Source organism: Chroicocephalus ridibundus, chromosome Z, assembly GCF_963924245.1.
Source record: "Chroicocephalus ridibundus chromosome Z, bChrRid1.1, whole genome shotgun sequence".
In the NCBI taxonomy this organism is placed as follows: Eukaryota; Metazoa; Chordata; class Aves; order Charadriiformes; family Laridae; genus Chroicocephalus; species Chroicocephalus ridibundus.
In genome coordinates, this window is record NC_086316.1 from 814,929 (window position 1) to 842,594 (window position 27,666).

Genomic DNA, 27,666 nt, shown 5'->3' on the forward strand with positions numbered 1-27,666 from the left:
CACCCTCCAACGGGGCAAATAACGAAATGAGCTGAGCTTGGGTGTTACGGCAGTAAGTATAAGCAAGAGCCTCCCTGCGTGCCGCTCCTCGGCACAAGCTGCAAACGTTGGTCTTATCGCGCCGAGAACGAACCGTTTTCGGCACAACGTGCTGTTAATTTCAGAGCGAGAAGAGGCCTAGCTCAGAAGTAAAATGACTGAACGCACAGTTGGTTTGGTTTTACCTCAAACCAGGACATTCCACTCCTTATTCCATACCGTTTGCGTCGTGCTCAGATCACTGATACGTTCATCTATCAAACCTACACGCACGCATAGATCGATAGATAGACAGACAGACGGACAGACGGAGGTTACTCAGTTATATCTTGACTTTATACAGAAAAGTTCACTGAGTCCATTTAGTTCATAACTGTAGCGTTTCGTCTACCATAGTAGACTCTCAGGGTAGGAAAGATGAATGAAATTCATTGTGGGCCATGCCCCTGGGTAGCATGTCCATCTCAAAGAGTTTTGCTGGATGACACTTGATGAAGTTGGTTCAGGTTCATTACTACTGCGTTACCCTGAAAAACACTGATAGAACACCGTTAGTGTCATATGACAATATCATGCGATTCAGAATTAAGTATTCCCACCCGGGGTCAAATTTCCTTGGGGTACACATTGATCCTCTCCGTTCTTCAGCATCACCCACCAAGTACAAGCAGGTCCTTGAGCAAAAAGAGTCCCACAAACGGGTTCGCCTTGGCCTGAGGCAGGAAAAACCCAAACAGTTTTCCCTAACGTATTCCTTTCACGCACCACAGGGACTTTATCCCCTTCTACTATACGTAAAAGGCCTGATTGAGCTGGAGCAGCTCGATTGATGGATCCCCTGGTGTTAACTAACCAGGTGGCTTGTGCTAAAGGCTTGTCCCAATTTTTAAAGGATCCACCACCCATTGCATTCAGGTAGTTTTTAACAATCCATCGTATCGCTCCACTTCCCTGGAAGCTGGTGCGTGACAGGGGATATGACATACCCACTCAACGCCACGTTCTTTGGCCCAAGTACTTATAAGACTGTGTTTGAAATGAGTCCCATTGGCTGACTCGGTTCCTTCTGGAGCACCATGTCGCCACGAGACTTGCCTTTCAAGGCCCAGGATGGTATCGCGGGCAGTGGCGTGGCGTACGGCGTAGCTTTCCAACCGTCTGGTGCTTGCTTCCACCATTGGAAGCACGTAACGCTTACCCTGACGGGTCCGAGGGAGTGTGATGTAGTCTATTTGCCAGGCCTCCCCGTACTTCTATTTCACCCATCATCCCCCACACCCCCAAGGTTTCAGCCGTTTAGCTTGCTTGATGTCAGCGCATGTTTCGCGCGTTTTCAGGGGTAACCTGCGCGATAGCATCCGTGGTTAAATCCACCCCTCGGTCACGAGCCCATTTGTATGTTGCATCCCTTGGTGACCTGAAGTGTCGTGGGCCCACCGAGCTAAAACCAGTTCACCTTTACGTTCCCAGTCCAAACGTGTCTGGAAAATCTTAGCAGCCTGATCCACTTGCTGATTATTTCGATGTTCTTCAGTGGCTCGCCTCATGGGTACATGGGCATCTACAGGACGTACCTTCACCACTAGTTTCCCCAGCTGGTCAGCAATATCTTGCCATACTTCAGCAGCCCAGAGGGGTTTACCTCTGCGCCGCCAGTTGCTCTGCTTCCACTGTTTCAGCCGTCCCCACAGAGCACTGGCCACCATCTATGGGTCGGCATAGAGATAGAGTGTCGGCCACTTTTCTCGTTCAGCAATGTCTAAGGCCAGCTGGACGGCTTTTACCTCTGCAAATTGACTCCATTCACCTTGTCCTTCAGCAGCTCCTGCGACTTGTCGCGTAGGACTCTGCACAGCAGCTTTCCACCTTCAATGCCTTCCGACAATACACAAGACCCATCAGTGAACAAGGCGTACTTGCCTTCTCATTAGCTGAGAGCGCATTGTACGGTGGGGCTTCCTCAGCACGGGTCACCACCTCCTCTGGTGGCATTCCAAAGTCTCTGCCTTCGGGACAGTTTGTGATCACTTCTACGATTCCTGGGCGATTTGGGTTTCCTGAGCGATTTTAATCGCTGAGCGATTAAGGCAACCCACTTCCTCCAGGTAGCATCAGCGGCCTGATGAGCAGAAGGAACTTTAGCCTTGAACATCCAGCCCAGCACTGATCATCGGGGCACCAGGAGGAGCGGTACCAGTTACCCCTCAAGCAGCTCCAACTCCTTCATATGCCGCCAAGATTTCTTCCTCAGTTGGGGTACGGTTGGCCTCGGATCCTCTGCATCCCCGACTCCAGAATCCTAGGGGTCGACCTTGAGTCTCCCCTGCTGCTTTCTGCCAGAGGCTGCAGGCAGGGCCATTGTTCCTGGCTGTTGTACAGAGCACATTTTTAACATCCCATCCTGTTTGGAGTGCTCCAAGGGCTACTGCACGCACAGTCTCTTGTTGAATTTGCCTCCAAGGCCTGTCGTTGCTCAGGAGCCCACGTAAACTCCTTTTTCTTTCGAGTCGCTTCACAGAGAGGTTTCACAATCTGACTACAACCTGGCATGTGCATTCTCCAGAAACCCACCACACCTAAAAAGGCTTGTGCTTCCTTTTTGTTCGTAGGTGGGGACATAGATGTTATTTTGTTAATGGCATCCCTTGGGATCTGGCGACACCCATCCTGCCACCCGATTCCTAAGAACTGGCTACTTCAGGCTCTTTGTGTAGCAAAACTTGCTTTCAAAATAATCTTGACTACCTTCTTACCTTTCTTAAAAACCTCTTCTGCTGTATTACCCCACACAATGATGTCATCGACGTACTGCCGGTGTTCTGCAGCTCCCCGCTTCCCCAGTGCCGTCTGGATCGGGCCATGGCAAATAGAGGGTTATCTACATCCATAATGAAATTATCGCTCTCTAAACCAGCTCTGGGGTTTAGAAAGCCGACATTAGTTTATTTACAGCACCGGGTGCATGGGGGATACCTCCTCCTGTCATGCACAGCCATCAGAACTCTCCGTGTGATTTTTATACACGTTTTACAACATCGCTAGAACGTTAGTACCTCCCACCCCTATTTGACTGGTTAGTAACTCACATACAGTTACACCGTCAAGTTACAGCTACCACACATGCTCAAGGGAAGGGTCTTCACCTGGGCAAGGGTTGCCTTGACCTATGGGCGTGATTTTTAGTATTCTAATGAAGGTAGTTCAGCTTGGGACACTAAGAATTTTCACTTTCCTGACAAGTCGGCTAAACGTCTCAAAACACGGAGATTAGTACCATCCTCAAGGTCCTTACGCTCCACGTGCTTCCTGGAGAATGATGCACTACTTGCCTCCCTTGATGAGGAGTTCTTTTAATTAGCTCATGCCTGATAAAGTCGGGGATAGAATCTTCATTATTTGTGAGAACTCCCGTAAGGCCTTCCAACCCTAGCTACTAATAACATTTCAGGGATGTGCTTTGCTAACAGCAGGGCTGTGTTTGCACCCCTGGGGCAGTCAGTTCCAGGTGTACTGGATGCCTCTCCAGGTGGAAGGCTTGCTGATCACGCCTTGGGTCTCCAGCCGACGAACCAGGTTCCGGATGGGAATCGGGGACTCTCGGCTGATGCGATACTGTCGCTGATGCACCCCTGGTACCATGAGCCGGTGATTAAGGACTCTCTAAGACTCGGTTTTGGAGTGTCAAAGCAGGCATTCCTTATTGCAGCGCTGGGCGCACAGGGGATCGCTCCGCCTAGAGTGCGCGCCGAGTTGCTCAACTACAAAGGCTACAAGCAATCAGAATATACATATTAATTACATTTCCCAGAAATGACTAACATACTCCTATTAGCACCTACAACTCATTAATATGTAAATGTCCCTGATGCATGCGCATCCGTGTCCGTTGGTGGTCTTCCAGGGTCCTCTGGTGGTCGTCAATAGTCTTCCTCACCGTGTCTGCTGGTTGAACTCGGGTACAGTTGCACCCGCGCACACTCCGTTCGTCTTTTGGCTTAGTTTGCAACTCCAGTTCTCACCAAACTAGCTTATTCTAGCATCTCTCCCATCTACTCTCCTCAAGGATACAACGTCTCAAGACTTCCTTGTATCCAACTAAACCCAGCAGACGTCTAACCCATGCGCTTACAAAGCGTTTCAAACTTAGCTACGTTACTCCAGTAAGGAGGGAACCAGATGTTCTTTTCAACCGGGTATCAGTGAGGCCTGAGGGGCTTTCCACCCCAGCCTTTTGTGCTGTTCCAGGCTACTGTATCACCAGCGAGGGTATCACCCTGGCAGCAGCCATTGGGTGTTCTTTCACCTTCTTCAACCTTTAACCTGTTCTTTAACCTTCAGCAGTCCCGCCACAGAAGGGTCAGCTGAAAGACCAGATAAGGCAGGCAGCTGTGTCATGTCCTCACTCCCTCCAGCTGCCATACCAAAAGCCCACCCATACGCTTTCGGGTCTTTGAAATACCCTCTCTTGAGATAGTTTACGCCAAGGATGCGCGGAGCGCCTGGGCCAGTCACAACGGGGTGCATCTGCCATTTATTCCCAGGCCGGCTCACTTTGGCCGAACTACAGTCAGTTCTTGAGACCTGTCACACCAGAAACAGCAAGAGATTTTGTTCCTTTATGATTCAATGGCAACAGGGTACACTGTGCACCGCTGTCCACCATGTCTTTATGCTTTTGTGGCTCTAATACACGAGGACATCGAATCCACAGAGCCCAATAAACTCGGTTATCCCTCTCCTCCTCCTGGCTGGAGGCAGGGCACCTCTAATGTTGAGGGCTGCCCCGTCTGGTGAATTTCCCGCTGGGGGTGTAGCGCTTGGTCATCAGCGCAGGTTGCCCCCCGCCCCGGCCCGCGCTGGGCTGCAGTAAATGCGTTTTCCGTTCCAGAGTCTGCTCAGCGTGGAGAAGCCCAAAGGCCGGCTGCAGTTTCTCCTCGCAGGGGCTGAGAAGAATTGCCGGGTCCCCGTTCCTCTCAGAATGGCTTTAGGTGATTATGAGGAAATTCTCAAGTGCTACGAATTACATGAAACGATTGGAACAGGTAGGCCTGATCCGTGGGCACAACCCGATGCGCGCGCCCTGTCTGACCGCTCTCGTGCTTCCCTAAGCACACGTTAACTGTTGCTGTCGAAGGCACGGGGCACGTTTCTGTTGTGTATTTTGCGTGGCAGAGCTCTGGCAGTGTCACTGAAAGTTGGCGTCAGTGATCGCTTCTTGCTCTAGTGAAGACGCTGCCTGCTGTGTGTGTGACACATCCGCTGCCCCTGTGAGATTACAGGCAAGAAAACGTGTCCTCACGCTGAGCTTTCAACGTCTCTTTTTCCAATCCTAGGTGGGTTTGCAAAGGTGAAACTCGCACGCCATCTCCTCACTGGTGAGAAGGTTGCCATAAAAATCATGGACAAACTTGCTCTGGGGGTAAGCCATGAGATACTTACAAGTTGGTGGGATCTTCCGCTGCCCTTGCGGAGTTCTTGAGAACACAGGGGTGCGACGTGTCAAAAGGCAGCCTGCCTGCCCTTTGGGCTATTGGTGGATGCTGTAGTCTTGAAAGAATATTAATCTCGTGGCCTCTTGTGGGGAGGGCGACATTCTCTGGCTGTAAAATTGAGGAAGTTACAGATTATTACAGTAATTTGAACAGAACGCTGGTGAGAATACTGGCTGTTTTTCGGCTGCCCCTCTGGGTTCGGCTGATCAATGTGCCGGAATTGTAGGAGAGTAACGGCAGAGCTGCTGCTGGGTTGAATTTGGGCACTTGAATCGGGTGCTGTCGTCTTCGCGCTGTGGAACTTTGTATTGCACGGTAGTCTGGTGCTTACTGTGATGGACAAGCCTTCCCAGTAGCTGGCAATTTCATGGCTTGCTGTTGTGGTCTCTTAGGATGACTTGCCTCGTGTTAAAATAGAAATTGATGCCATGAAGAATTTAAGGCACCAGCATATTTGCCAATTGTATCACGTGATAGAGACATCTGAGAAAATGTTCATGGTCCTAGAGGTAAGCAACGGTGTTTCTCCTGTGGCAAAGGTTCCTGGTTTTCGCTGTAGCAGTAGCTGATAACAGAGTTCAAACGAAACAATTCTTAGGAAGTTCCCTGAATGATGTGCATGTTCTCTCTTCCTGTAAAAGCCGCTCTTTGCTGTTGACAAGAAGTGAAATAACTGTAATTGCTACCTTGTGCTTCAATTATTTTAAAAGAGCACCAGGAGGGTACGTAGGGCCCCGGAACTCCGGCGTGGTTGTCACCTCCTGGGCAGTTTGTATGGCTGTGCCATTAGTGTGATGTATCTGTCGCAGCGCATCAGGCAATAGTCAGGCTCCTCGGCTGCTCTGGTCTGCTGCGATGCCGGCTGAGGGCACGTTTGGGGGACACCTGGGCGCTACCGTGATAACGCAGAGGGATAGAAGAGCGTCCTCGCACTGCTGTTTGGATTTCCTTACTGTATTCTCAAGGTGTTCTCTTTTTCCTGTCTTTGTGCAGTACTGTCCTGGAGGAGAGCTGTTTGATTACATCATTTCTAAGGATCGCCTTTCAGAAGAGGAAGCTCGTGTGTTTTTTCGGCAGATTGTTTCGGCGATTGCTTATGTTCACAGCCAGGGATATGCCCACAGGGACCTCAAACCAGTAAGCCTGAAGAGTAGCTAGATTTGCATGAGTGATAACGAACGCTCGCTCTCATTTCTCCATTAGGAGCTGGAGTAAGTTATGCCTTCTCTGTTCTCTGGTGCTTAGAGCTCTTTATCTAGTGTCTTCTGAAAGAGCATTGTTTCGGCTTGCTACTGTGTTCCTCAGCTGAGCTGGATGTGTCTGTATCCGAGGAAGGAGCTTCCCTCGGCTTCCTCTGAAAGGGAAGCAGAACAACATGCTTCAGCTGTGAGTGGAGCGGAGAGAGGAATGTGACTTGGAATGTTACTTAGACGTTTTTGTTCTCCCCTTCGTTGCAGCTTGTACCTGTAGAGAGACTTTATGGTGCCACTCTGTTGTGCAAACCGCTGTATTTGCATGCCCAAAGGAAAAAGTGACACGGATAATTTAAACAAGCGGTGGTTAGAGAGAAGGTGCAGGGGGAGCTGCATGCGACTGGACCCATCCTGTGGCTTTGCTGTCATGGCAGGGTTTAGGGCATCATCATCCCTAAGCATCAGTGTAGGTAATGGAAGACCTGAGTCCCTTTCTCCTTGACGGGGTTAGAAATTTGCATTTTTACAGCTGCTGGCATCTCTGAGAAAAGCAACTGTTTTAGCGCACAAGCGTTTTCCTAGAGAGCTCCTGAAATCTTTGCCTCCGAAGAACTTCTCCCCAAACAAAGCATCGTATGTACCTTTGTGAAGGAGCTGGCTTTGCAGTTGGCGAGCGGACGGATTCATAGGCCTGTGTGATAACTCGGGTGGGAAGTGGCTTCTAGAGGCTTCTGTTGGAACCTTCCGCTCAAAGCAGTGTCTGACCAAGCTTCTCGGGCCTTATCCGTGTCACATCTTCGACCTCTCCCAAGGATGAGGCAGCACGATCTCTCTGGGCAATCTGTTGAGCCCTTCACTGTCCTTATGAGGAGAAAGGCATTTCCTTAGTTCCAGCCTGAACCTCTCTCCATGCCTGTTGTCTGTCAATTCTCCCACCGTGCGCTGCTGTGAAGAGGCGAGTTCTGTCTTCCTGCCCTCCGGGGAGGTATTAAAAGGCTGCCACGACATCTCCGCTGAAGCTTGCTCGTCTACAGGCTGAAGGAACACCTTTCCCCCAGCCTCTCGTTGAGCAAGCGCTCCAGCCCCCTGAGCACACTGCTGGCAATCCCCAGAGCTTACTTCAGTTGTATGGCCTTCCTGCGCGGGGGGCAGAAGCTGGTTGCGCTGTTGTCGCTGTGCTGAACGGAGGACTGGAGTGACTCCGCCAGCCGACTCGCTGTGCTCCTTTGAACACAGTCCGTGACGCTGCCGACTGCCTTTTCTGCCAGAGCAGGCTGCTGCCTCACATCCAGGTTGCTGTCTATCAGCCCTGCCCCACCCCCCAGACCCTTCTCAGCGGGTAGGAACTGGGATTCCCCATCTGGAATACGGGGTATGTTTGGTAACAACCGATCAAAATCTCCAGAGGAGAGATTTAGGTAAATTCTAGCTGCTAACAACACGAAGCAATAAGGCGAAAGAAAACGTGCTCCCTTGGATACTTAGGTTATAGAAGCATTCATTACCGCTTTCTCTGTTACCAGGAAAATCTGCTGATTGACAAGGAGCATAATTTGAAGCTGATAGACTTTGGACTTTGTGCCAAGCCAAAGGTAAGAGTATCAGTTGCTCTCCCAGAGTAGGGCTAAATTAGCTGCTGCACGCACATAAAAACCGCGCGTTTGACTTCAGAGGGCAATGCAGAGACTCGCCCAAAGATCCTAAATTCAAGCTGTTTGCGTAGTTGTCGTCCGGTCACTAATTACGGGGTAGGGCGCTAGCTGCGTGAGAGAGCAGTTAACTGCGTGTTACGACCAAACTGTTAGATAATTTTCTCCTCTTACATTTCCCATTTTATCATAAGTTAAGGCAGAGATCATCTTGTGCGTGTCGCACTGCTGTGCCCTGCAAAGACCTATAATATAAAGCTGATGTTGGCATGCATTTCTCTGTAATGAGTTTCAACGGTGTCTGTCTTTTTCAAAAGATTTGTGTGTACGTGGAGATGTGGATCGGGTCAAATAGTTTATTCCAGTTACACTTACAAATCCTCTGGTTCCACGTGCTTGTGCTGAGTAGTTTCCCGAGTTTAAAATCGGTTTCTAGGAGGCCTTTCTATTTGTCAGCTTAACGTGCGAGCTGGGTGCTGTTAAGCAATGGTTTAGTGGCAAGAAGGTCTTACAGATCCAAAGACAGTTGCTTGTCCTCAGATCGTGTTACTTAACTCAAGTTAGTCTTGATTCCCTGCAAGATGCTCTGTTAGACCACCGTCTCGGTGGTGTCATGTCATCTTATTCTGACTTGCTTGGAACACAGCCCAGGCAAAGTCATAATGTGGTTTTGACAAGGAAGTCGTCTTAGTTGTTCTTCGTGAAGTTATTGTCTTAAATATTGGTATAAATAACCAGCTAGCCTCATGCCCAGTAGCTCTTGGATCACTTCTTCCCAAGTTCCATCTCTCTTCTCTCCGCAGTTGCAAAGGAAAGTATTCTTATCAGAGGAGGAGCTGCGGAAAAGGCTGCTAGGATAATAGGTGAATGAGCAGCTTGGGATCTGAATGATTATAGGGTCCTCGTGCTCTTAGACAACTTTGCTATTGAAGCGTATATTGCACCAAAGCGAACGTCAGGTGGATGCAGATGCATGGCAGAGGAAGATGAAGCCTCTGAGGCCTCTAATATGGCATGGGTGGAAGACTTACGCTGTGTTAAAGCCGATGCTTCTGTGTGATGGCTTTTCTGTGTTCTTCTAGGGTGGCCTTGACAACCGTCTGAACACGTCCTGCGGAAGCCCAGCTTATGCAGCACCGGAGCTGATCCAGGGCAAAGCCTATATTGGCTCAGAGGTATGGAGCACCGGTTTGGGTTAGGGGGGTTCCGCCACCTCCCCCTGCCGGGTATTTAAGTATTTAAAGGTGGTGAAGTTCAGTTGTGCTCACTTGGTTTCTCTCTCAACTACTACTGGATAACATTGCCTGGATCGTTTTCGGAAGCTGTGTGTCTGGCCTCAACAGTCACAGCCTGGAACAGCACGTAGTGCTTTTGGCCGCAGGTCGTGTCACTGGCTGGTTTGTCTCTGACTAGTCCTTCGCTATCGCCATTTGTTGCTCTGTATTTTAGTGCCCTACAAAACAGTAACTTAAATGCCTTCCTTCTGCTGCACGTTCTGTGGAGCAGTGATTTATTCTGTTAATTATCCAGCTCTTGTGGCCAAGTTTTATGCAGTTTCAGTATTTTGTGTGCTTTACCAGGTCTGTCTTTGGCTTGAAATTCGTGTATGGAAACTTGCTCTCTTCATACTGTGCAGCGTAGTAAAATTTGAGAGAGAAAAACCGTGGAGTTTATCCAGCTTTGATTCCATGTCTAGAACGTGGTACTCGCCTTTGTTCATCTATCCAAACTGTTGTCGTTGCAATCCCTTCAAACTTCCTAAATTGTTGGGCCGTGGGATGGAGTCGGTCTTTTTTCCTTTTGCATACTTTTGCACCACTGTCCTCAGCCTCTCACTCCTGCTTTCTTTCTTGTTTTGCGTGAAGTCTGGTGCCTTGCGAGCCTCCTTATCTATGGTCTAAGTGGGGATTACGGTATGAGGCGGTATGAGGCATGTGGACCTTGTCGTGCCTCTACGAGCAGAGAAGAAGCAGCAGGGTTTTCAGGTTGATGGCACCTGTGCTGGCGGCGGCTGTCATCCGCAATACGTTACCATAGGAAATCCCGTGCCATTCCTAGTTGGATTTCATTTTCGCCAGCGAAATCCTTGTAGATTGAAGGTAATGCAGCAATTTAGTGACCTAAGGGGAGGATACTTGTTTTACTGGTGCTCTAGTTTGAGTGAATGGAAAATGGAGTTTGGGTTGCGCGCTCGCACTTGGAATGTAAGCATTCTGTCCAGAATTAAGGAGCCTGCTTCTCATGAGCTGCATGTGGGCTTTGCCAAAGGGGGACAATGTTAGCTGTCTACCCTGTTTTGGATAGATCATGTTCGCAACTTCCACTTGCGTTTATGTTGTAGGCGGATATTTGGAGCATGGGAGTCCTGCTGTATGCTCTGCTGTGTGGCTTTCTCCCCTTTGATGATAACAGCCTCATGGCAGTCTACAGGAAGATCACGGTAGGTATTGGTGCTGGAATACGCTGGGAACAGACATTGCTAAGCATTACAAGAGGTCTTTGCTTTCCTGATGGCAGAAGCTGTCGAGCTGTGCCTCGTGCGAAAAGGCATAGCTGCTGCATCTTGTTACACTGTGCTACTTTTCCTATCAATATTTTGTGGGTTTGTTTCTGTCTTCAGTTGTCCTTTGCAGTACTCTAGCTGGGTCCTGTAAGAAGGTAGGAAACTGAATTTCAGGAGAAGCATTGTCTTGCTGGTGGGCTGGATTTTTGTGTCCGAGCCTTGATCTGGCTTCTCCCTTTATTGTATGGAATAGAATTGCAACTATGTAATTTGATTTGCCAAAAATAATGTTCTTGCACGTCAGCTATTCTCATCACAGAATCACAGATTAGCAGGGGTTGGCGGGGACCCCTGGAGATCATCCCGTCCACCCCCCTGCCAGAGCAGGGTCACCCCGAGCAGGCGGCACTGGAACGCGTCCAGGCGGGTTTGGAATGTCTCCAGAGACGGAGACTCCACACCTCTCTGGGCAGCCTGTGCCAGGGCTCTGCCACCCTCAAAGTAAGGAGGTTCCTCCTCATGTTGAGGTGGAACTTCCCATGGTCAAGTTTGTGCCTGTTACCCCTTGTCCTGTCCCCGGGCACCTCTGAAAAAAGCCTGGCCCCATCCTCCTGGGGACTCTTGTGATTGGCCCAGGCGCTCTGTGCATCCTTGGCGTAAACTATCTCAAGAGAGGGTATTTCAAAGACCCGAAAGCGTATGGGTGGGCTTTTGGTATGGCAGCTGGAGGGAGTGAGGACATGACACAGCTGCCTGCCTTATCTGGTCTTTCAGCTGACCCTTCTGTGGCGGGACTGCTGAAGGTTAAAGAACAGGTTAAAGGTTAAAGAAGGTGAAAGAACACCCAATGGCTGCTGCCAGGGTGATACCCTCGCTGGTGATACAGTAGCCTGGAACAGCACAAAAGGCTGGGGTGGAAAGCCCCTCAGGCCTCACTGATACCCGGTTGAAAAGAACATCTGGTTCCCTCCTTACTGGAGTAACGTAGCTAAGTTTGAAACGCTTTGTAAGCGCATGGGTTAGACGTCTGCTGGGTTTAGTTGGATACAAGGAAGTCTTGAGACGTTGTATCCTTGAGGAGAGCAGATGGGAGAGATGCTAGAATAAGCTAGTTTGGTGAGAACTGGAGTTGCAAACTAAGCCAAAAGACGAACGGAGTGTGCGCGGGTGCAACTGTACCCGAGTTCAACCAGCAGACACGGTGAGGAAGACTATTGACGACCACCAGAGGACCCTGGAAGACCACCAACGGACACGGATGCGCATGCATCAGGGACATTTACATATTAATGAGTTGTAGGTGCTAATAGGAGTATGTTAGTCATTTCTGGGAAATGTAATTAATATGTATATTCTGATTGCTTGTAGCCTTTGTAGTTGAGCAACTCGGCGCGCACTCTAGGCGGAGCGATCCCCTGTGCGCCCAGCGCTGCAATAAAGAATGCCTGCTTTGACACTCCAAAACCGAGTCTTAGAGAGTCCTTAATCACCGGCTCATGGTATCAGGGGTGCATCAGCGACAGTATCGCATCAGCCGAGAGTCCCCGATTCCCATCCGGAACCTGGTTCGTCGGCTGGAGACCCAAGGCGTGATCAGCAAGCCTTCCACCTGGAGAGGCATCCAGTACACCTGGAACTGACTGCCCCAGGGGTGCAAACACAGCCCTGCTGTTAGCAAAGCACAGCCCTGAAATGTTATTAGTAGCTAGGGTTGGAAGGCCTTACGGGAGTTCTCACAAATAATGAAGATTCTATCCCCGACTTTATCAGGCATGAGCTAATTAAAAGAACTCCTCATCAAGGGAGGCAAGTAGTGCATCATTCTCCAGGAAGCACGTGGAGCGTAAGGACCTTGAGGATGGTACTAATCTCCGTGTTTTGAGACGTTTAGCCGACTTGTCAGGAAAGTGAAAATTCTTAGTGTCCCAAGCTGAACTACCTTCATTAGAATACTAAAAATCACGCCCATAGGTCAAGACAACCCTTGCCCAGGTGAAGACCCTTCCCTTGAGCATGTGTGGTAGCTGTAACTTGACGGTGTAACTGTATGTGAGTTACTAACCAATCAAATAGGGGTGGGAGGTACTAACGTTCTAGCGATGTTGTAAAACGTGTATAAAAATCACACGGAGAGTTCTGATGGCTGTGCATGACAGGAGGAGGTATCCCCCATGCACCCGGTGCTGTAAATAAACTAATGTCGGCTTTCTAAACCCCAGAGCTGGTTTAGAGAGCGATAATTTCATTATGGATGTAGATAACCCTCTATTTGCCATGGCCCGATCCAGACGGCACTGGGGAAGGGGGGAGCTGCAGAACACCGGCAGTACGTCGATGACATCATTGTGTGGGGTAATACAGCAGAAGAGGTTTTTAAGAAAGGTAAGAAGGTAGTCAAGATTATTTTGAAAGCAAGTTTTGCTACACAAAGAGCCTGAAGTAGCCAGTTCTCAGGAATCGGGTGGCAGGATGGGTGTCGCCAGATCCCAAGGGATGCCATTAACAAAATAACATCTATGTCCCCACCTACGAACAAAAAGGAAGCACAAGCCTTTTTAGGTGTGGTGCGTTTCTGGAGAATGCACATGCCAGGTTGTAGTCAGATTGTGAAACCTCTCTGTGAAGCGACTCGAAAGAAAAAGGAGTTTACGTGGGCTCCTGAGCAACGACAGGCCTTGGAGGCAAATTCAACAAGAGACTGTGCGTGCAGTAGCCCTTGGAGCACTCCAAACAGGATGGGATGTTAAAAATGTGCTCTGTACAACAGCCAGGAACAATGGCCCTGCCTGCAGCCTCTGGCAGAAAGCAGCAGGGGAGACTCGAGGTCGACCCCTAGGATTCTGGAGTCGGGGATGCAGAGGATCCGAGGCCAACCGTACCCCAACTGAGGAAGAAATCTTGGCGGCATATGAAGGAGTTGGAGCTGCTTGAGGGGTAACTGGTACCGCTCCTCCTGGTGCCCCGATGATCAGTGCTGGGCTGGATGTTCAAGGCTAAAGTTCCTTCTGCTCATCAGGCCGCTGATGCTACCTGGAGGAAGTGGGTTGCCTTAATCGCCCAGCGAGCTTGAATAGGAAACCCAAATCGCCCAGGAATCGTAGAAGTGATCACAAACTGTCCCGAAGGCAGAGACTTTGGAATGCCACCAGAGGAGGTGGTGACCCGTGCTGAGGAAGCCCCACCGTACAATGCGCTCTCAGCTAATGAGAAGGCAAGTACGCCTTGTTCACTGATGGGTCTTGTGTATTGTCGGAAGGCATTGAAGGTGGAAAGCTGCTGTGCAGAGTCCTACGCGACAAGTCGCAGGAGCTGCTGAAGGACAAGGTGAATGGAGTCAATTTGCAGAGGTAAAAGCCGTCCAGCTGGCCTTAGACATTGCTGAACGAGAAAAGTGGCCGACACTCTATCTCTATGCCGACCCATAGATGGTGGCCCGTGCTCTGTGGGGACGGCTGAAACAGTGGAAGCAGAGCAACTGGCGGCGCAGAGGTAAACCCCTCTGGGCTGCTGAAGTATGGCAAGATATTGCTGACCAGCTGGGGAAACTAGTGGTGAAGGTACGTCCTGTAGATGCCCATGTACCCATGAGGCGAGCCACTGAAGAACATCGAAATAATCAGCAAGTGGATCAGGCTGCTAAGATTTTCCAGACACGTTTGGACTGGGAACGTAAAGGTGAACTGTTTTTAGCTCGGTGGGCCCATGACACTTCAGGTCACCAAGGGATGCAACATACAAATGGGCTCGTGACCGAGGGGTGGATTTAACCACGGATGCTATCGCGCAGGTTACCCCTGAAAACGCGCGAAACATGCTCTGACATCAAGCAAGCTAAACGGCTGAAACCTTGGGGGTGTGGGGGATGATGGGTGAAATAGAAGTACGGGGAGGCCTGGCAAATAGACTACATCACACTCCCTCAGACCCGTCAGGGTAAGCGTTACGTGCTTCCAATGGTGGAAGCAAGCACCAGACGGTTGGAAAGCTACGCCGTACGCCACGCCACTGCCCGCGATACCATCCTGGGCCTTGAAAGGCAAGTCTCGTGGCGACATGGTGCTCCAGAAGGAACCGAGTCAGCCAATGGGACTCATTTCAAACACAGTCTTATAAGTACTTGGGCCAAAGAACGTGGCGTTGAGTGGGTATGTCATATCCCCTGTCACGCACCAGCTTCCAGGGAAGTGGAGCGATACGATGGATTGTTAAAAACTACCTGAATGCAATGGGTGGTGGATCCTTTAAAAATTGGGACAAGCCTTTAGCACAAGCCACCTGGTTAGTTAACACCAGGGGATCCATCAATCGAGCTGCTCCAGCTCAATCAGGCCTTTTACGTATAGTAGAAGGGGATAAAGTCCCTGTGGTGCGTGAAAGGAATACGTTAGGGAAAACTGTTTGGGTTTTTCCTGCCTCAGGCCAAGGCGAACCCGTTTGTGGGACTCTTTTTGCTCAAGGACCTGCTTGTACTTGGTGGGTGATGCTGAAGAACGGAGAGGATCAATGTGTACCCCAAGGAAATTTGACCCCGGGTGGGAATACTTAATTCTGAATCGCATGATATTGTCATATGACACTAACGGTGTTCTATCAGTGTTTTTCAGGGTAACGCAGTAGTAATGAACCTGAACCAACTTCATCAAGTGTCATCCAGCAAAACTCTTTGAGATGGACATGCTACCCAGGGGCATGGCCCACAATGAATTTCATTCATCTTTCCTACCCTGAGAGTCTACTATGGTAGACGAAACGCTACAGTTATGAACTAAATGGACTCAGTGAACTTTTCTGTATAAAGTCAAGATATAACTGAGTAACCTCCGTCTGTCTGTCTGTCTGTCTATCTATCGATCTATGCGTGCGTGTAGGTTTGATAGATGAACGTATCAGTGATCTGAGCACGACGCAAACGGTATGGAATAAGGAGTGGAATGTCCTGGTTTGAGGTAAAACCAAACCAACTGTGCGTTCAGTCATTTTACTTCTGAGCTAGGCCTCTTCTCGCTCTGAAATTAACAGCACGTTGTGCCGAAAACGGTTCGTTCTCGGCGCGATAAGACCAACGTTTGCAGCTTGTGCCGAGGAGCGGCACGCAGGGAGGCTCTTGCTTATACTTACTGCCGTAACACCCAAGCTCAGCTCATTTCGTTATTTGCCCCGTTGGAGGGTGGGAAGCGGAAAAGCGCAGAGGGGTCCCACCTGCGGGGAGGGGAGGAGCGGACGGGACAGGGGACCCCAAACCGGCCAACAGGGTATTCCAGCCCACCTGTCCCATGCTCAGTGTGAAAGCTGAGGGATCAAAGGGTCAGCTCGCTCTCTTCAATGGGCAGCGTCCCAGCAGGGCCCTGTCTGTTCGTCGGCCTGGGATCCCCACCCGCGTGCTCCCGGCTCCGGCTCTGGAATCCAGCTCCCACCCGTCGCCGAGTCCAGTCTGGGACTTCCCCAGTGCCTGCCGGTGACGGCATCCTGGGAGCCTGGTACGGCTTTGTATCTGCTGTATCTATTTCATTATTTCCTTTTTATTTTGTTATTAATATCACATTAAAATGGTTTACTTTCTTCTAAACTTGTAAGTCTCTTTATGTCTCCTCCTCCTCTCCCCGTGCAAGACGTGGGGGGAGAGCATCTGTCGCCGGCCATCGGCCAATGTGGCCAAAACTGTGAGAGTTACCGACACCATTCCCATCCCAAACCCAAAGCACAGCACTGCGCCAGCTGCCGCAAGAAGGTCGATTCCATCCCAAACGAAACCAGCACACAGTAACTCGGGATATCAATAATAATAATCAGTAATTTTAATATCAGTAAACATCTAGGTATGTTCGGGTTCCTCAGGCAGTCTCGGACCTGATCCTCCCCAACGATGGGAGGGATTCATGCTCCTGGCAGAGGTCTGGACGTGTTTCTGCAGGTGGGTGGTGGCAGGATGCCCTTTGACCACACAGCCGGGTTTCAGGCCTCAGGCCAAAGGGGCCGCAGAGTACTGCCTGCGGCAGGGGATGTGCGCAGAGGGACCGCAGGCTGCGGCCAGATCCGGCGGTGGGCTGACTCCCCTGGGAGAGCCCAGGTCCCAGCGGGGGGCAGGATGGGCTGCCCCTCCCGGCAGGGGTGGCGGGTCACAATGGGCCCTTGGTGACCTACCCTTGTGACAGCTGGTGATGTCCAGCAGCATGTGCACGGCAGCCCCACAGTGTCCCGGACACTCGTGAAGAGTGGACATGGGTGATCCGGCACGTGCGAGAGTCCCTGTGCGCAGAACGCGTGTTTCCCTGCGACCCCTGCCACGTTCCCCCCCCAGGGCCAGGGTGTCCCGCAGCAGGTAGGAGTGCGGCTCTGGGCCGGGCCAGGGCCACAGGGACCCCAGGGCACCCGGGCCCAGCAGGCCCTTCCGCAGGGGCTGGGGGCAGGAGAGCCGGCGCCAGGGCCGGCTGGGCGAGGGGGGACTGCCCGCTGGAAACGGCGTCCTGCAGGAGTTCCCCCCAGCCCTGCCCAGCCCCTGCCACCCACCACCTCCCTGCTCGGGCCAGGCCGCACCGCGCTGGGGCCGCTCGCCGTGGGCAGCCCCCTCCCCACCCTCAGCCCTCTCCTCTGTCCCGCAGGACGGCGAGCGGTTGCCCTCGGAGCAGCCCTGCACCGGAGGCGGCAGAGGACCAAAGGGCCGGGGTGGCCGCCGAGGACCATCAGCGGCCAGAAAGCCCCAGGCAACGCCGGGTGCAGAGCGAGGACTTGGGCTGCGCCAGCCTCCTCATGCTCCAAGCGGAGGAGGAGAAGAGCCCCGGCATCCCCGCCATGAGTGAGTAGCGAGAGGACCCCAGGGGACCACCTCCAGCCTCGGGGCAGAGAGCAGGGCAGGGAGAGGCCGCTGGGCCGGCGGGAGGCAGCGGTGCTGCCGGGCTGGGGCCTTTCCCGCCCTGCTGCCAGCACCATCCCGGGGGAGACGGGGCATCAGCACCCCGGGCCAGGGCTCGCTGGGAGCAGGGCAGCGGGCGCAGGGCTGGAGAGGGGGCCCCTCTCTTCCCTCTGCCTCCTGCCGCGGCTACAGCTCTCCCCGCGCTTGTTCCTCCTCAGGTGGAGCTGCTTCTGCCTTCAGCTGCTGGCTGAAGGGCGAGGAGAAGGAAGCCCACACCTACGTCTTGGCCTTCCTCGACGGCACCCAAAGGGTAACGGCAGCCTTTGCCAGGCAGGCTCTGCCCGCGGCTGCCAGCCGCGTGCTGCCGTGCCTGCTGCCTGCGCGCGGGCCCTAGGGGGACTGCTGGCTGTGCAGGGCTGCTCCCCCCCCGGCCCCCTGCGCCATCGCTGCACCCCTCGAGGCCCCGCTCCTGCTGGCCCTGCTCTGGCCCTCATCCGCCCTCTCTGTCTCTCTGCTCGCTGGCTGTCAGGAAGAGGCCTCCAAGGTGAGGTTCCTGGTCTCCATCCGCATGCTCTGCACAGCCTGGCTGCAGGGCAGGTACCGGCCCAACCTCAGATCAGTGCAGGAGCTGGTGGAGAAAATGGAGGTGAGGGCACCCAGCGGGGCCGAGGGAGGGGGGCAGCGCTGGCTGAGCGCTGGCTGAGCGCCAGCCCAGCGGTAAAGACAGCACACGTGCCCTTGGGCACAGGGGAGGGCGAGACGGGCCTCCCTGGGCACAGCCCTGCCTGCCACGGGGCCAGTGCCACGCGAGGGGCTGCCCTGGGGGCCAGTGCCCGCCCTGCAGACTGGTGCTGGCCGCTGGCAGCCCTGCTGCTCCATCCTGCCCGTGCTCTCCCTCTCCAGGCCCTTTGGAAAAAGGAGTCTCCTCACAGCACGGATGCCGTGATGTGGCAGGAAGCCATGCTTGCCATCGCCGCAATGAGGTACCTGCCCCAGACCCTGACCTGGCCAGGGCCCCCCACGGCGTGGGCCTGCTGGCAGCAGGCATCTCCCATCCCGGCAAGACCCTGGCACCACTGCCTTTGGGCCTCTGCTCTCCCTCACGCTTGGCCCCCCATGGGTGCGCCAGATGGGAGGGCAGAGGCTGCCCGGGGGCTCCCCGCTACCTCTTAGCTCTTCCCTGGAAGGGAGAGGCAGGAGGCGGAAAGGGGCTCGGGCTCCCCCGGCCAGGGGGGTCCTCTCCCTCTGTCCCTGCCTCAGCGGCACCGGGGAAGGAGGACGTGCCTCCAGGCATCCCTTCCCCACCTCGTACGGGTACCACCCTGGGGACTGCCAGCCCCGACGCCTGCGACCACCTTCCCGACGTGGAAACCCCGGCATCCAACCGGCACCTTCTCTCCTTGCAGCGAAGACACTGAGGGCCTGGTGCACGAGCACTTCTGCCCCTGCATCCGTGACATCTGCTGTCTTGACCCAGCAGAGAACGGGGACGGTCAAGGCGCTTCCCTGGATGCTGCGGTAAGCGCGGGTTTGAGCTACGGGGAGATCCTGCCACTCAGTCCCCGCACACATTTTCCTAGCCGCCTCTGGCTGCAGGAAGACAACAGGGGAAGAAGGAAGAGCAGGGAGAGCCTGAGGCCTCTCCCGGGCGCAGCGGGCAGTTGAAGCCCGCCTCGGGTGGAAGGCGTTCAAGCCAGCTCCCTGCAAGGAAGAAGGGCCAGGGCAAGCGTGCCACCTGCTCTGTCCTCTTGCAGATCCTGAAGACTCTGAACAGAGTGCTGGAGGTGGTGATGTGTGGTGCTTCGCCGAGTTCCAGCCTGCTGAGATTGGAGATGATCTTGCAGGTGAGGCATTTGCCAAGAGCGGGGCTCTCGGGGTCTCTTCCTTGCCCTACCCGAAAGAGAGGTGACCTTCTGGAGTGTGCACGGCCCAGCCTGGAACCGGAGCAGCAGAAGGAGTCCCAGCATCCTTCCCCGCTCCCCTGCTCTGGCAGCTGGCGCTGCTGAGCCACTGCCCTTGCCGCCCGCCCCGTGCCTGCTCTCCTCCCCAGAGGGCAGCAGGGCAGAGAGCTGCTGGGACGTGGCCTGGTGCGAGGGGAGTCCAGCCCTGAAGCTGCGGGGGCAGAGGTGCTGGCACCTGCCTGGGGCAGGCCCCCCTGGGGGTTCCTGTCCTCCCGCAGAGGGGACACGTGGCCATCTCTGGCGGGGCGTGTGGGAAGGGGCAGAGGTGGTTGGGAGGGTGGGATCCGGCTACCTCCCTGACTGCCGCAGGTCACCAGCTGTTGCCAATGGTCCCCGAGGCTGTGAGGTGGCCGGACCCTGATCCAGGCTTCCCCCTGTGCAGGGGAAGCCTCAGCAGCACATGGTGTTAACCCAGCAGGCGCGCGGCAGAGCCACCGCTCTGGCTCGTTTCCCAAGGATGACCATCTGCTTTTGCCTTCCCAGGTCCTGATGCCCCTCATGACATCCCCGGAGGTGGCTAGGCGCCAGAGGGTTGTGCGGAGGATTGTCAACCTCACCCAGTTCCTGAGACTCTCTTGCATGCGGGAGGTAAGGGGCGTGCCGTGCAGGCGACCTCTCGGCACCCCTCACCGCGTCCTGCTGCCCCAGCGTAGCCGGTAGCGCTGGGCTCCCCGCAAGGGAAGCCTGGCCTGAGGGCAGGGTGTTTGGCAATGCTCAGCCCTGCGCCACCATCTTTGCCCTTCCCTCTGGGAGCTGCTCCCTCCCGTGCCTTTTTTCCGGGAGCCAGCTCCGTCCCAGGGCGCAGAAGCGTTTTGCAGGCCCGGCCCTGGCAGCCCTCCCTGCCTCCCTGCCTCCCCTGGGCTTCTGCCCAGCACGCTGCTCGCCCTGAGACGGCTGCCGCAGGCTGGGTCTCCACGGGGCACAGCACAGGGCAGAGCCCTCCAAAGCTCTGGCTACTGCTCCGTCCTCTCTCCCACAGGACTTGCCCTGCGGAGACAGAAGGAGGTCCTTCTTCTGTAGGAAGCCTCTGCCATTCCTGGGGCAGCTGATGGGGCTCCTCACCCTGTGCTGCGCTGAGGAGGACCAGGAGATCAGCGATGGGGCTGCGCAGGCCCTGCGTGCCTTCCACAGGTTCTTCCTGCTGCGAAATGGTAAGAGAGGCCGGGCGGGCTGGGGCCTCCCAGCCACAAGGACCCAGGCATGGCGCCACACCGCCTCGGCGCACCCCCTCTGCTAGAGGAAGGGGCAGCGAACTCCTGCGAGGCTGGAGCAGGGCAGCAGCTGGGGGCCTGTCCCGAGAACCCTTGGGCTGGAGAGCCTGTGGCAGCGGCACGCCCGGCCTTCTCTCCTCCTCCCGAGCAGAACGCCAGACCCCACGCTCCTGCCCTTCTGCAGCCCAAGAGGCGGTTTCCCCTCCTCCCCTGCCACCCCGGCACACCTCCGGCTCCCCACAGAATGGAGAGCCAGGCACAGAGCTCTGCTTCAGGCCCTCGCCTGCTGGCCCCAGCTCTGCCTTGTTCTGGCCACTCATGCTCTGTTTTGCCTCCTTCCCAGCCTACCAGGCAGGAAAACTGAGCCAGAACCTGGTGCTACGCGTGGAGCAGGCAACTGATGTCGCCCGCTGGGCCCCGGAGCACGTTGCCAAGGTGGTAACAAGCTCCTTCCTTGCTGGGGGTCTTGGCCGTGGGGCTGGCGGGAGGCTTGGGATGAACCAGTGCATCAGCCGCGGCGAGGGATGGCACGGCCTCCTGCCCATCAGGCTGCAGGGAGCCACCACCTCTCTGCAGGGAGCAGTCCAGGGCTTTAGCCCAGCGCCAGTGCCACAGCTCTGGCCATTCTGGCCACCGGCGAGCTCTGGTTGCTGGCAGAGCCCACGGTCCCTGCCGCCAGGGCAGTCGGTGTGACGCCTTTCCCCTCCCTCTCTCCCTCAGCTACTTCGGAGACGCTTCCTCCCATCTGAGAAGAGCGACTTTGTCCTCACCATCTTGAAAAACATGGCGGACCCCAGGGTCTCTGACATCCTGCTGGTTGCCAGGTGTCTGGAGCTGGTCTTGAGAGGCCCGTGTTTGGATCTACTCGGGGTAGGCAGTGTGCAGCCGGGTTGCCCTGTGCGTGTGCCCTGCGGGGGCCGTTCCTTCCGCCCCGAGGCCAGGGCTTGCCGTGCCTGCCAGGCGTCCCTTGAGGCCAGCAAAGGGTGGCGGGAGGGAAGCAGGTCTTGGTGGCAGCGGGGGCCATGGCTGTGCTCCAGCCCGCTCCAGCCCGCTGTCTCCGGCAGATGGACGACCTTGTGGAGATCATCTATAGGCACCTGGTCTGCGTCAGTAGGCTGCAGCTCCAGGAGATCTTGACGTTCACCCTTCTCCGGCTGGCCAGCATCGACAGTTATGAGGTGGTCACTGGCCTGCTGAGGGTTTCCTGGCCCTGTGACAAGTACGTGGCCCATCAGCCTCGGGGGCAGCTCAGGACCTCTGGGGCCTGCCCAGGCAGAAGGGGTGGTGGCCGAGGTGGCTCCGCTGACAGTGTGTTCTGGCTCTGCAGCACTACCAGGGCCATGTGGAGCACGCTGGCCCAGGAGCCCGGCCTCGTGGCCGACCTGCTGAGGGTGCTGGTAGAGGTCGGTCACCAATGCAGCAGGCAGTACAGCATCGGGGGACACTACAGCTGCCAAGAACTCCTGGCCGTGAGTGTCTGGACGAGGCTTGCCCCGTCCCACCCAGGGCTGCACGCCCCTCTCCAGCCCCTCCGGCCCACTCCACCCGCCCCCAAACCCGGCCCTCTCCAGGGTGTCTGGCCCAGGGCCCTCGGGCCACAGCCGGGCAGGGCAGCGCGTGCCGCTCGGCCCCGTGGTGCGCCGGCAGGCTGCCTGTCCCGGCCCTGCTGCCCGGACACCTCTGCAGTGAGAGCCGTCCCGGGCTGTTTCTGCAGGTGGCCAGTGCCATGCGCGAGATCTTCCTGGTGCCCGACAGCCAACGCCACGTGTCGTTACTTTTTGATGAGCTCTTCATGGCAGTGCTCTTCCAGATCTCCTGCAGCCTGAACGGCTCACGGAAGGGCTGCTGCTGCATTGTCAGTGGGAGCGGGACACATCCTTCAGTGCTCAGGTGCTCCGGCACTCCTCGGGTGCCCCGACCCTGTCCCTGGTCTCTCCCCGGGCCCAGAGCCGGGGCCGGGGCTCCACGTGTGACCGCGCTTTGCTCTGCCCGCAGGAGCGCAGTGAGCACCATGCAAGCGCTCTTCCAGGGCCTGGGCGGTGCCTCCCTGGTTGAAGTCATCGGGAGTCAGGGGGCCTGGGACATGCTCGAGAGTGCTGAGACCTACCACAGCGGCGTCGCCATGCTGACGAGGTGAGAGCCTGCTCAGCCGCCCTTGCCTGCCCGGGCGTTTCTCCCCTGGCAGGGAAGGGCCGCCCGCACGATCCCCGTCCTCATGGGCAGTGGGACGCCCACCTCTCAGCGCAGTCCCAGAGAGGTTGGCCTGCCCAGCTCGGTGCCACCAATGCCTTCTTCCCCGGGCCAGGGTGCTGCGGCATCAAGTACCGGACTGCTGCGCCACCTTGTCTGAGCAGGCGGTCAAAGGCCTCCTCCAGAGACGGGCCGTGCAGGACGTCGGCGCCATGGTGGTCTTCGTGGAGGTGGGCCTGCTGGCACGCGCTGCCTCTCTGAGGGCAGGCGGGGGGAAGGCAGGCTGCCTGCGTGCGGCAGAGGGCAGAGGGGAGGCGGCCAGGGCCCTCTGCGGACCCTGCTGCCTCCCGCCTGGGCTGTGTCCGGCCCTGGCGCCTTGCCCCGAGCCGTCCGGGAGCTCTGCTGGCTGTGCCGGGCTCTCACTCTGCTGCCGATTGCCTTTCAGCTCCTGGAGTACACCGACTTTGAGCACGTCAATGCCCGGGTCCTGTCCCTCCTCCAGGCCCACCTGAGGAGCGAGGAGGTGCTGCTGCGCAGGCTGGCAGTCAGCAGCCTCGTCACGCTGTCCGGGAGACCCAAGAAGGTGGGCAGGGGCCGCCGGGCACAGTGCGGGTGTCTGCCTGGGGCTGGGCTGCAGGCGCGGTGCGCGCAGCGGCTTGCTCGGGCTTTGCCAGGAATCGGGAGCGGCGGGAGCGCTGCCCGCTGTCCCTGCTGCCCCGTTCAGCGGCCCGTGAGCGCTTCAGGCCAGGCCCTGGGCTGCTCCGCACGTGCAGAGACCTCTGCCCGACTGGCCCCGCACCCTCCACACGCAGCGTGGGTCGGCCGGTGCGGTGCTCGATTGCGTCACACAACACAACCACAGAATCACCGAATTATAGGGGTTGGAAGGGACCTCTGGAGACCACGTAGGCCAACCCCCCTGCCAGAGCAGGTTCACCTAGACTGAAACGGTGTGTTTCTCGTAGGCAGCGACACTGCAAGGCCTCCTGCCAGAGGTCACGCAACGACTGCAGGACGGTGACAGCGACGTCACGACAGGGGCCCTGGCTGTCCTCGGCAACATGCTCCGCGTGCTGGACAGGCAGACGGCTGGCCCCATCGCTCTGCAGCTGCTCAGGACGCTCCCGCCCCTCTTTGAAAACGTAAGGCGGCGGGAGAGCGGAGGCTTGGATAGCATGCCCGGGGGCGCACGTGTGCCTGGCCCGGGGTGGCGCGTCCCTCTGCGCGCGTGCCCACTGGCCCGAGAGTTCTTCTCCTCACTGCAGAGGGAGAGCCACAAGCATTCGTCTCCTCACCGTGGGCTTGGAGGAGCGGGACTGAGGTCCTCCCCTCTTCCTTCTCTCCTCCCAGGAGTCCAGCGACGTGCGAGAGCACTCCATCCTCCTCTGCAGAGATGCGATGGGGGTGGCAGTCAGCAGCCACAAAAAGCAGACGAGGAAGGACGTGGGGAGGAGCCTGATGATGCCCCTGTTCTTCCACCTGCACGACAGGGACCAGAGCGTGGCTCAGGTGGGGATTTCTAAGCCCTTGGCATGTGCCGCACCTGGGGCCCTGAGGAGGGCTCCGAGCCCCCCGCTGCCTGCAGCCGCAGAGCTGGCAGCAGCTGAGGAGGTGGGCAGGGACGTGTCCTACCCCTGCCCTGCTCGGTCCAGCGGAGCAGAGCAGCAGTGCGCGGCCACGAGGACCGAAGCACTGGAGCCCCCCTGGGCTTCCCAGGGGCGCCTGCAGGTGTCTGAGGCCAGGCCTTGGACCCCCAACCCTTGCCACCCCCCTGTCCTGCCCAGGGACCCCCTGGCAGTCCTGTCCCCTGGGCGGCAGGGCCATCTCCCACTCTCTGCTGCTCTGCAGGCCTCTCGGGAAGCCCTGCTCGGAGCGGCCAAGCTCCTGAAGCGCAGGCTGCTCAGGAAGCTGCTGGAGACGGAGCAGCCATGGAGGCTCGGCGAGTGCCTGGTAAGGGCGGCCTCGAAGCCCCACAGCCAGACTGGAGAAGCCCCTCTCCCCCCACGCGTTGGAGCTCCCAGCTGGGCCCCTGCCCGCTGCGGCGTCCTGGGCGCGCGAGCAGGGGAAGGCAGGGAAGGCCAGCCCTGGGCGCAGGGGGAGGCTCTGGGCCAACCCTGTCCCCTCCTGCTCTCTCCAGCTGGCGGAAAGCAGCCGCGGTGCGGGGGATTACCTGCGGCAGAGCCTGCCGTACCTGCGGAGCCCACAGCAGCCCTTGCGCGAGGCGGCCGTCAGATTCATCGGTGAGCCACAACCCCGCCGCGGGTCCCTCCCTGCCCCGTGGCAGCTGAGCCCCAGCCACGGCTGCTGACGAATGCACCGGGCGCCTGCAGAGCCCCGACTGCCCCACGCGGGGCCGGGCGCCCACGGGGCTCCCTGCCGCCCTCTCCCACCCCTGCCCACGCAGGGGCAGCTGCTGGCAGCCTTGCGGGGTCCCTGGCCGCCGCCTTGGGCTTCACCCTCAGGGCACCGGCCTGGGCTCAGCCGGGCCCCAGGGCAGGCGGGCGCGTGGCCAGGCCCGTGGGGTCGGTGGGGGGCAGTTGGGCTGCTGGGGCGGGCAGGCCAGCGGGGTCTGTGACGGGCTGTGTGTGCCTAGGGCTCGCCGGGCGGCAGCTGAGGGATGGGCGCCAGGAGGAGCTCCAGGTCATCTGCGACGGTGAGCGAGGGCAGTGGGGTGTCTGCCGGGGCTGGCGGGGAGCAGGAGGGCCCCTGGTAGGGAGCTCCGGTCCCTGCCCCGGCCGGGGAGGGCTCTGCTCCCTGTGCGGGCAGAGCACAGAGACGTTTCGGGGGCACGTGGGGCGCTGGTGGCCAGCACCTTCTGGCTGATGCCAACGCCTCTGGCTCCCTCCTGGCTATGGGAAGAGCCGGGGGGCCAAGGGGAGCCCTGGCCGGAGGGGTCCAGAGGTCTCTGTGCACCTGGGCTCTGACCTCGGCTCTCTTCCTTTCCACCCCAGCCCTTGAAGGCGCGGTGAACGACGGCAGCATTTTCGTGTCTTCCCTGGCGGCTCAAACCCTCATGATTATGAAGGCAGTCGTGAGAGAGCCTCCCTCCAGGTTCCGCCTGCAAGCGCCGTGCTCCTGGCTCCGGAGGGCGTAGAGGAGGTGGAGCACAGCCGGCCTGCCTGCGTCTCCCAGCTGTTAATAAAAAGACTGTGGAATTTCATGTGGTGTTTGGGCTCTTCTTTCCCGTCCCGCACTGCCCTGCTCCCCCCCAGACACCCACAGGGACCTACTCTGCCGGGCCACCCCTGCACCGTGTGGAGCCCCAGCCCCCCCGAGAGCTGGAGGGGCCACATCGGGGGTGTCCAGGTATGGAATCAGCCATGCCGGAGCCCGTTGCTTCTCCACCACGTGCTGAGCAGAGCGGCAGTTCCTGGCCCAGGCACGCTCGGGGCGCCGGCAGGGGTGGAGAGTGGCCCCACCAGTGGTGGCAGCCCCACAGGAAGGGCAGAGGTGCTGGACGTGGCGACATCCACGTGTATGTGGGCTCGCGGGTCATGTCTCTATGGATTGGCCAAGCCTGAGATAGGAGGGTGTTAAGGAAAGCTTCCGCGCTGCAGTGGAATTGCTTTCTCTGAATAGAGGAATGAAAGACAAGTAAGCCCTTGACACGTTTTAGGTCTCCATGTTCTTGTCAAGGCTAGAGCAGCATGTCGTGGTTTCACCCCGGCCAGCGACCAGGACCACGCAGCCGCTCACTCACTCCCCCCTGCTGGGGTGGGGCCCAGAATCCCAGACTGGCCGGGGTCAGCAGGGGCCTCTGGAGATCACCCAGTCCAACCCCTGCCAGAGCAGGGTCACCCAGAGCAGGTGGCACAGGATGGCGTCTCCAGGCGGGTTTGGAGTATCTCCAGAGCAGGAGACTCCACACCTCTCTGGGCAGCCTGTGCCAGGGCTCTGCCACCCTCAAAGTAAGGAGGTTCCTCCTCATGTTGAGATGGAACTTCCCATGCTCAAGTTTGTGTCCTTTACCTCTTGTCCTGTCCCTGGGCCCCACTGAGAAGAGCCTGGCCCCATCCTCCTGACACCCCCCCTTTCAGTATTTGTAAGTGTTGATGAGATTCCCCCCTCAGCCGTTCTTTTTCCAGACTGAAGAGACCCAAATCCCTCAGCCTTTCCTCATCAGAGAGGTGTTCCAGTGCCCTCAGCATCTTGGTAGCCCTTTGCTGTCCCCTCTCCAGCACGTTGTTCTTGAACCCGGGAGCCCAGAACTGGACCCAGCACTCCAGGTGCAGCCTCCCCAGGGCAGAGCAGAGGGGGAGGATGACCTCCCTCCACCTGCTGGCCACGCTCTGCCCAACTCTCCAGCCTGGCCAGGTCTCTCTGGATGGCGGCACGGCCTTCCGGTGTGTCAGCCACCCCCCCCAGCTTTGTGTCATCAGCGAACTCGCTGAGGGTGCCCTCTGTCCCCTCCTCCAGGTTACTGATGAATGTATTGAAGTGACCCCTGGGGACCACCACTCGTCACTGACCTCCAACTAGACTCTGTGCCCCTAATCACAACCCTCTGAGCTCTGTCTTGCATTGCATCCAGATGCCCGTTGCAATGCATCTGGATACACACGGGCGAAGAGATGCTTC

At 56.8% G+C, this 27,666-nt stretch overlaps 1 protein-coding gene across 1 annotated transcript; it reads left to right on the forward strand.

Moving 5' to 3' along the window:
* Window positions 1-4,932: 4,932 nt before the first annotated feature.
* Window positions 4,933-14,323, forward strand: LOC134508811 (maternal embryonic leucine zipper kinase-like). Its single transcript, XM_063320893.1, has 8 exons — window positions 4,933-5,081; window positions 5,373-5,458; window positions 5,924-6,040; window positions 6,525-6,668; window positions 8,248-8,316; window positions 9,456-9,548; window positions 10,715-10,813; window positions 12,245-14,323. Exons 1-8 carry the CDS (start codon window positions 5,018-5,020, stop codon window positions 12,251-12,253), a joined length of 681 nt encoding a protein of 226 aa, XP_063176963.1. The 5' UTR covers window positions 4,933-5,017; the 3' UTR covers window positions 12,254-14,323.
* Window positions 14,324-27,666: the final 13,343 nt, after the last annotated feature.

What these genes read in the sequence shown, in the direction of transcription:
- LOC134508811 (XM_063320893.1), top strand. Translation starts at nt 5,018, where the DNA reads ATGGCTTTAGGTGATTATGAGGAAATTCTCAAGTGCTACGAATTACAT. An exon ending in ACATGAAACGATTGGAACAG is followed by an intron (nt 5,082 to 5,372) that starts GTAGGCCTGATC and finishes TTCCAATCCTAG; the next exon opens with GTGGGTTTGCAAAGGTGAAA. An exon ending in AAATGTTCATGGTCCTAGAG is followed by an intron (nt 6,041 to 6,524) that starts GTAAGCAACGGT and finishes GTCTTTGTGCAG; the next exon opens with TACTGTCCTGGAGGAGAGCT.